Raw genomic sequence first — 8,701 nt, 5'->3', positions numbered from 1 at the left:
CTTTTGCACAGAGAAGGCCCATAGCCAGCTTCGGAACGGAAAGGATATCCGGACCGCAGGATGCAGAGGAGGCAAAGGCCTCATTGTTCTTAGGGTCAGCCCACTCCTGCCCCCGCCCAGAGGGCACTGGTCGCAGACCCCAGGGTGACGGAGGGCCCGTTCCCCGGGAGGGAGGCCTTCGGAGGAAGAGAGGCTGAGTGTTCCGAGTCTGGGGTTCTGAGCATTCAGTCGGAAGGCGCCAAGAGCCCCAATATAAGGAAGCCCGGAATTTGCAAACGCGTTTCCAACACCAGCTTGTGGCTGTTACTCATGAACACGCCCCAGTGCCGACTCCGGCGACTCCCTCTTCGTTTTTATTCATCTCAATGAGTTTGGCTGTAATGCGGGCCGTTGATTCGCGGACCCCACGTGCTACAAGGCGGTTTATTAGCCACACCGGCCGCTTCCCACGCAGGGACCCCCGGAGTCCTGGCCACGGGCGCGGGCCGTCCCGGGCGCCAGCCGCCGCCAGGGGGCGCTCGGGCTGCGCGGCCACCGACGCGGCCACCAAGTTCCCGGTCGCCGCCGAGTGGCAGATTCCTTCGCGCCCTTGGAGGAAACAAAGTACACCTTTGTCGGTGACCGAGCACGTGTGCGTGTGAGACGGCGCACAGTTACGGGCCGCCGGGTGCGGGGCCCGCGGGCGTGCCTCGCTGTTCCTGGGCTGCAGCGCCCGCGTGGGCCCGGCGTGGCCCCGGGGAAGGGGTGCGGCGCACGGCCGGGCCGGGCCGGGCCGACCTTTCTCCAGTCCCGAGTAGGTCCAGACGGTCGGCCTGACTCGCACGCACCGGCTCCGGCTGGGCCGTGGCACTTTGCTGCCGCCGCCGCTGCGGCCTGTGACTTCGCTTTCCGGACTCTCGGCCGGGCGGGAAACGGGCGAGCCGGATCCCGGGGCGTGGGCGTGCGAGTCCGGCCCTAGGACTGAGGGCTCCGGCTCAGCCGGGCCGCCTCTGATTCCCCCGCCGTGTCTTGCAGCGCCGCGCCCGCCTTCACACTGGGTGCGGGTCCCTGGTCGGGTCTCGGACTCCCGCAGCGGCGTGCCACCCGGGCCACAGCGCGGCGCGCCGGGAAGACTACAAATCCCAGCAGGCCCCGCGCCCCGAGCGCCGAGGCAGTGGGCGCGGCCCGGGCTAGCGCTTGCGCAGTGAGGCCCGCCCGAGCCTGCGAGTACCACACCCCCGGGAGGGACGGAGGGGAGGCAGAAGCATCCGAGGCATTAAAGCATCCGAGGGAGCCGGAGGGGAGGAGAATGGAGTGACAGAGAAACGCGGAGGGTGGGGGGTGGGGGGGGAGAGTGTTGCGGGAGGGGGGAGGGGGGACACAGAGGGAGGAAGAAGCGGCGGCGGCGACTCCTCTTTGCAGAGGGGGGCAAACTCTGAGGGAAAAGAGCAGGAATAATGCGGTAGGAAAGGCGGGCTCCCGGCTCCCGGCTCCGGCTCCGGCAGCAGCGGCGGCAGCCCGAGCAGCGGCAGCAGCAGCAGCGGCAGCACCCCCAGGCGCTGACAGCCCCGCCGGCCGGCTCCCTCGCTGACCGCCGACTGTCAATGGAGCTGGAAAACATCGTGGCCAACACGGTCTTGTTGAAAGCCAGGGAAGGTAAGAGGCAGGGCTGGTGCGCGCCCGGCCCCTTCGCCGCGGGCCCGGGTGCGGTGCCGGGCGGCGTGGGGCTGGGGCGTGCGTGTGCAGGATGCCCGATGCGAGTGGGTCGTGAGCCGGACACCCCGGAGAGCTGCCCCACCGGCGTCCCAAGTGGGCTGCCCGTGGGCTCCGGGCGTTTATTTGGACTTGGGTGGGGAAGGAGCCACACCGAGGCTGGGGGTGCCAGCCTCCTGCCCTAACCTTAGAGACCTCTCGGCAGCTGGTGGAAAGGTCAGTTGGGAAAGCATTGGTTCAGGAAGAGATGGGCAAACATGCAAATAAAATAGCTTTCCGAGTCGGCCCGGGACGGGTTCTAGGAGTGTGAATTGGGGTGTGTGTGAGTTGCGGGGGCCGCGGGGGGGGGGGGGGGGGGATGAGCAGAAGCCAAGTGTTTGCCTGCGCAGGCTGAGTTGATACAGGCTGTTGCTGGAAACCATCCGCTGGGAATGTTTCTCAGGGAAATCCCGTCGTGTGGAAGGAAGCCTTTTAAAGGCAAAGTAAGATGTTGAGGAATTAGCCTGTTCCTAGAATAACGAGAGGGTGGATGTACAAATCATCTAGAAAATAAGTCAGGATTTCAGAGGTCTCCCCCCCCCCCCCTTTTTTTGGCGGGGCGTGGGGCGGGGGGTGGGTAACAATTGTTTGGTTTTGGCTCCATTAAGAAAGGTAAGTGTGCCGGTGCTTAAATGTAATGATTTGCATTTTGGGTGCAAATCATTACATTTCCTGCATTTAGCTGGCAGGAAATGTCTACACGGAGTGGGCAAGATCCTAAAGTCAAAGCTATAAACACACGTTTTGACGCTTCCTTGAGATGAAAAAAAAAAAAAAAAAAGTGGCCCAGAAACTTAGATGGCTTCTGAAATGATTGTGTGCCTGTAAACAGACGGTATTTAGGAGCACCTGGAATTTTATGTAACATCTCCTTTGCCAAGATGTGAGCTCTGGTGTGCAGCCTTTTTATAAAACGGGGAAGTGGTTTCTCCGCTTCATGGGAGGAGATTTTATTTGACACCCAAGGTAGGAGGCAGCCCGAGTAAGGTCTGGACTTCAGAAGAGCACTGGGGGAGCAGCCCACGAAAATGCCATACCTGCTTCCCAACATTTCCTCTCGCCCACTTTGGGGAGCGAAGGGAGGGTTTCTGGCCAGCGGTGAACCGGTTTGTGTCGATCCAGCCGGGTCCATCACCTTGTGGCTCTGCACACGCCGTGCGGCTGGGGCGGTGCACAGCCCAGCCATTCAGCCCCGCGTTCACGTCGTAATTCCGTCCTCACTTGTCGCTCTAAAGCCGTCAGCCACCTGAAAGGTTTGCTTTGAAAACTCCAGCAGAGTTTAAAATATTCAGGTCTATCTATTACACCCCCCCGCCAGTTGCTCAGCTTTGGTGTGAGAACAGATTTGTGGGAAAGGCAACTTCAGGTTCTGAGGCCTGATTTTTTTTTTCTTTTTGCCTAATCCCAAATCGTAGCGAGCTGGATCAAGGTGGGGGCTGATGGGCTCTCCCCCGACGGGAAAGTGCGTCCTGATGGGGAAGAAGCTGAGAAAACAGCAGCCCCCCCGCCCCCCCACCTTTACAGACGCCACCTAGTGGTGGGATTGGGTTGTACATCGCAGGGCTCGGGGGCTGGGAAAGTTTTTCTCTCCCCCCTCTCTTCTGAAATTATTTCTTGGGAAGTCACTGGGGAGGATGTGCTGGAGGCTTCGCAGGGTTCGCTGGTTTCTCCTGTTGTCCGGGGAACCCTGCTCCCCAGGTTTGCTGCTCCACACGTACCTTTGCCTGGGGCACGTGTTTTCCTTTCCTTCGCGTTAGGTTGCTTCTGTTAAAATGTTTGGCTTGGGGTGAGCAAAGTGTTATCAATTTTCTCCCCTAAAGTGATCTCCTCAGTGTTTTTTTTTTCCCCATCGAAATGCATTCTGATGTTTTGGTTCGGCTGGTTAAGAAATTGTTTTTTTCCCCCCAGAAACTTAGGGAAGAGCACTGCAGGCTGTAGGTTTATATGGAAGGACGGAATTGCAGGGATTAAAAGCTCTCAAAGTGCCTTACACTTCCTTGTCCTTTTGGAGTCTTTTCGATTTCTCTTTGAGAGTTTGGTAGGCATCTCATGGTGAGAAAACAGCTCTTGACGATGCCTTTGAAATGGAAAGGGCCTTGCCTGGAAGGAAATGGAGAGACTGACACATGAATGAGAAAAATTAATCTCTTACATGGAAACTTCATTTTAAAATTTGCTTTTCTCCCCCTCTTTCTTTTGTCAAAACAGAACGCGTGATTTTAAGTACTCCCATTTCCTTTTGGCTGGGTCTTTATTAAAAATTTGGGCACATATATTCTAATTAGCGTGGAAGTGTAGAGAAATAAAAGCGATTTATTTTTCTCTTCTCAGCTCTCATATATTTGAAGTCATTCTTTTAAGTGAAGTAATTCTGCAAATAATTATATTATCCAAATATTCAGAAGTGAAAGTTCTAGTCAGCTTAGTGAAATATCTAACATAAAATCTATAGTATCTTTAAAAATCTGAGTTGTTTGGAATGTTTAAAAAACACTTCTTACTTGAAGATCCCTGTGAATGGTTACAGATGGAGAAATATAATTGGTGAATGTGAAATTTAATTTAGCTGACTTAACAAAATATATTGTAAACAACCTGAAATGTGGCTTTCAAGTAAAAGTCATATATGTCCCAAACAATAGAGAAACAGGCCTTTGAAGAAAGACAGAAACACTTTGCAAATGCTATAAAGGAATTTGTAGCTGTCCGTGTTGATGGATAATTTTGGGGCTTATCTTTTGTTATTATTATACATTCTCAAAGGCTGATTACTTCTAAATTCATTGTAAATTTAGATTCTTACCATAATAAAGCACATATAAAGTGAAAAACATGAGTATAGCAGTAAAATAGAAAACCTATACACATATCAGAATAAAGATGATTCCTTGTTAGTCATGAGAAAACATAGCATGCAAATGACACCTCTGTGACAGTTGTTTTTGAAATAAGATGGAGATCTGGGTTCAAAATTTGAAACCTCCCAAAGGTATTTTGTGGGCTGTTTATTTGTCTTGTTCTTGTGAGAAAATATCAACTTGGTCACTCTTCGGAACTTTAGGTTACTCTCCCAAAAAGTGGTTAAGGGGCGGGGGGGGAGGGGTGGGGGAGAAGAAATTGAGACAATTCATGCCTGTTTATGGAGATGAGCTAAGTGATTAAGTTCAGACTAACTTTACCTATTTCTGTACATTTCAGAGTCTCAAAGTTGGCAAGCAAGCTGGTGTTGAAATATCCGTAGCGAGAGCGTTGGCAGAGTGTCTTTCTTGGTTATCGCAGGGCAGGTTTCTGTGTTTTTATCATATTCTAGATCTGTTGCGTCACTCTTGAGTGAGCTGTGGTGAGAAGAAACTGCAGGGGCTCACCTTCCCTTTCTCCACAGGCCAGCGGTAGTCCTATCTGATCAATCAAGCTGAAGGAGGGAGGACTGATACAGGTTCCTGAGCATGCTTCTAGCAGGCACCCAGGACAGGAACTGAGACGTCAGAGATGTAATGACTTTGCCATTGATCACAGTTGCTGAAAACCAGAATATGCAACGACCATTTCCTCCGATAACTTGTTGGCTTGGCTCTTGATGGTGATCAAGATTGGGGACCTGGTACTAGGTGCAGTTGGGGGCTAGCAAGAGGCCAGGGAGGGCAGGAGGAGAGAGGGAACCCGCCTCCAGCAGAGAGGGGCCGGCTCTGCCTGCACAGACAGCATCCCACAGCAGGGCGGGAAGCCCGGCCCCCCTTCCCTGGCCCTTGCGCCCCAAGTGCATACGATGAACACAGAAGAGCAACAGCTGTCATCCCGGGGCAGGCAGCTCTGGGTGCGGAGGCTGTTAAATGAAACTGCCTTTTATTTTCTCGAAGTTTCTTTTCAGTACTGACAAGTTGGAGGTAGAGAAACCAAAAGCAGTGTTTTCAGAAGGCCTTGCTCTCTCACAGAAAGATTTCAAGTGATGATTTTAATGAATCCAGCTGCCTGTTTTAACAGTCATCAGATAAATGCTCATAAGACTCTCATCTTTCAAGAGCTTAGCTGCTGCTTGTCAGATTCTAAACTCCAAAAAGCTTGATTCTTGCAGGGCCTAAACTAATCCTTGCTGAAATTATGTCTTCAGAAGCTTTCACTCTTGTAGTGGCTTGCTAAATGATACCTTTTGGGTCTGGGCTGAAGACTTCCATAATGTCCAAGTGAATTTCAGGACAGAGCTCAATATGCGAACAAATTCACCTTTCTCAAGGGCTGTTCAACCCTTACTTGGGACTTCCAGTGTTTGTAAGGAAACCATCCAGGACTGCAGACAATATTTAAAGTTAATATGTGTTGCCAATATATTTGTGGCTCAAAGTAAAGTATTATAACATGTAAACATTTTTTAAATAAGAAAGCCTTATGGTTAGCTCAGCCGGTGTGGCTCAGTGGTTGAGCATCGACCTATGAACCAGGAGGTGGTGGTTGGATTCCCGGTCAGGGCACATGCCTGGGTTGCAGGCTCGATCCCCAGTGTGGGGCGTGCAGGAGGCAGCCAATCAATGATTCTCTGTCATCATTGATATTTCCATCTCTCTCTCCCTCTCACTTCCTCTCTGAAATCAATAATATATATATATATGTAAAATTTAAAATGGAGTGCTTCCTCCAGTGTTTAGATAGTACTAAATGGAACAATATTGTTTTCACCCCCCCCAAAAGATAAAAACTATAAGAAGTTTGATTTATTGATTAAAATATTTTCAATACTTATGATGTTTTTAAATAAAACATTTCACTGAAATATAACAGGATGTGTTTTAAAGTAGAAACCACTCCTATCATGTAAGCCCACACAATCCATTTTAATCACTTAAAGTCACATCTTAAAACCCTTGTCTTCACTATTTTATTTTGATGTGAGGTAGTGTGTGTTGGGGGTGGGGGCGGGGAAGGGAGCCTCGGGTCAGGAAGACTGAAGAAATTCCTTTTCCATGTGCCACCTGTTTGTAATTGCTTTCTATTGTTTCCTGCAGTTACATGAGCTACTGTCCTGATATCTTTTTGTAATCATAAAACTTAATTTTTTTAAAAAAATATGTTTTTATTGCTTTTTCAATAGTGGTTTTTCTGGGGTAGCATCCTGGGTGGAGTTGAGGGTCAGAGTTCTGGGGTTGAAGGCGTCTAGTCCTCTAAAGTCTGCTGTCCGACAGGGTAGATTATAGCTGCAAGTGGCTATTTACATTTAAGTGAATTAGAATTACACATTCAGTTCCTTGAGCATGTGAACCACATTAGGGCTCAGTAGTCCATGTGGCTAGTAGTGGCTACTTGTTAGACTGCCCAGAAACAGAGCCTTCTCAGCACTGCAGGGAGTCCATTTGGACAGAGCTGCTCTGCAGTTCTACACATTGAATTAAATAAGAGTGTGATAACCCCATAACTTCTGACACGATACCTGGGGGAAGGTTGAGGAGGGGGAGGAGGTAAGTGGTGGGGAAAGAGAGGAGACAGAGAGGAGAAGTGGGGGAAGAGACCAGAAGGGTGTGGGCTGAGTCTGGGGGATTGGGGATTAGGACTGACTCCAGAGAAAAATTCAGTTCAGAGACAATCATAGATGTTGGTGGGGAGTCACCCATATTTCCTTTTATTTTAATTAATTTTTTAAAAAAAATTATTGCTTTGAGAGAGAGAGAGGAAGGGAGAATGAGAGAGAAACATCAATGTGCTGTTCCACTTATTTGTGCATTCATTGGCTGACTCTTGTATGTGCCCTGACCCAGGATTGAACCCACAACGTTGGCATACCCGGGTGATGCTCTAACCAACTGAGCTCACCGGTAGGCAGGGCGCCCTTTTTTCTTCTTCATATTTTGTTGGGAAATTTGCGTAGCTTGAGCAACTGACTTTCCTGATTCAAATTAAGTGCATACTGTGGGTACATACAGAGCCCTATGCTCCTTGAAACTCTTGATATGAGGCTATTTTATTAAGAAAAAAATGAAGTTGTATGTGGAGTAAATCTACAGAGGAATTAAAAAACAATAACAACAACAATCAAAAAACACACCTCTTTCCGTGGACTTCAAAAAGGCACTCCAAAATGAGGGTGAAGATAGGTAAAACAATGATAAGGGCTTCCCTTTCTCTTGAACAGCACAGACTGAAATAAGATCACAAAGAATGATGTCAAAGCCACACTGTTCTTGTACCCACTTTAAAATGGTTTCTCTTTAAAAACTGTTTCCTGTGAGATTTGAAACATTTTAAGGGTAGCCCAGTTAGAGCTCTTTTAGAAAGAAACACTAGCATTTGAAACAAGGAAACAGCTAGTTGCTGGTCTTTGGTGTCTAAAGCAGGGAATTCTATTTGAAAATGTGCCAAAGAATCAACTGGAAACATCTTTCTGTCCAAAGTCAGTAATAAATTAGCCTAATTGCCATAGGGCCTGCCTTGTCTCTAGCAACTTGTAATCCGTGGAGTACTGATGTATCTTTGAAGGCGATGATTACATGAACCTCAAAGGGCAACTTTGGGGGGCCTGTGCAGAAAGCAGAAGACACTGAGATAAACAGACAGGAACATTCCTGTGTCATGAAGTGGCAGAGACCCCCGGGCAGGCAGGGCCTCGATGCCCCGAGCCTTCTCAGCCGGTCTCCAGTCTGTCCTCCACTTTCCAAAACAGAGGCTTCCCTGGTTTAAACAGATGGGGAGGCGGAGACGAAAGCAAGAGAGTCACTTGGCCAAGGTCACGTGAATTGTGGACTTTTGTGGACCATCGTCCAGAGTCCTTTAAATGTTCAAAAGCCTTCCCTCTTCCCTGTAATATTGTAAGCCCCAAACCAAACCCATTTCTCAGGGTGGTATAGTTTCTAAATGTAAACCCCCTTGAGGCTGCAGCTGCGGGAGAGAAAGAGGGTCCCTGTCCGACCTGGAGAAAGAGGCAAAGCAGGATATCACTTTCCTCCCACACCCCGCTTTCAGCGAAGTGCCGCTTGGAGAGCAGAAG

The 8,701-nt window shown here is 49.6% G+C and overlaps 1 protein-coding gene across 1 annotated transcript in view; it reads left to right on the top strand.

The window, feature by feature from the left end:
• The first annotated feature begins 1,359 nt into the window (after positions 1–1,359).
• Positions 1,360–8,701, top strand: part of GRK5 (G protein-coupled receptor kinase 5) — a 178,373-nt gene continuing 171,031 nt past the window's right edge. Inside the window, exon 1 of the mRNA XM_070432166.1 lies at positions 1,360–1,635. Within this exon, the coding sequence (XP_070288267.1) occupies positions 1,584–1,635 (52 nt within the window). The 5' untranslated portion in view covers positions 1,360–1,583. The remainder of the gene's footprint in view (positions 1,636–8,701) is intronic.

Source organism: Myotis yumanensis, unplaced genomic scaffold, assembly GCF_028538775.1.
Source record: "Myotis yumanensis isolate MYYU_CA2020_CCGP unplaced genomic scaffold, mMyoYum1.0.hap1 SCAF_13, whole genome shotgun sequence".
Taxonomy (NCBI): domain Eukaryota; kingdom Metazoa; phylum Chordata; class Mammalia; order Chiroptera; family Vespertilionidae; genus Myotis; species Myotis yumanensis.
This window is presented reverse-complemented; position numbering and strand designations above follow the sequence as displayed.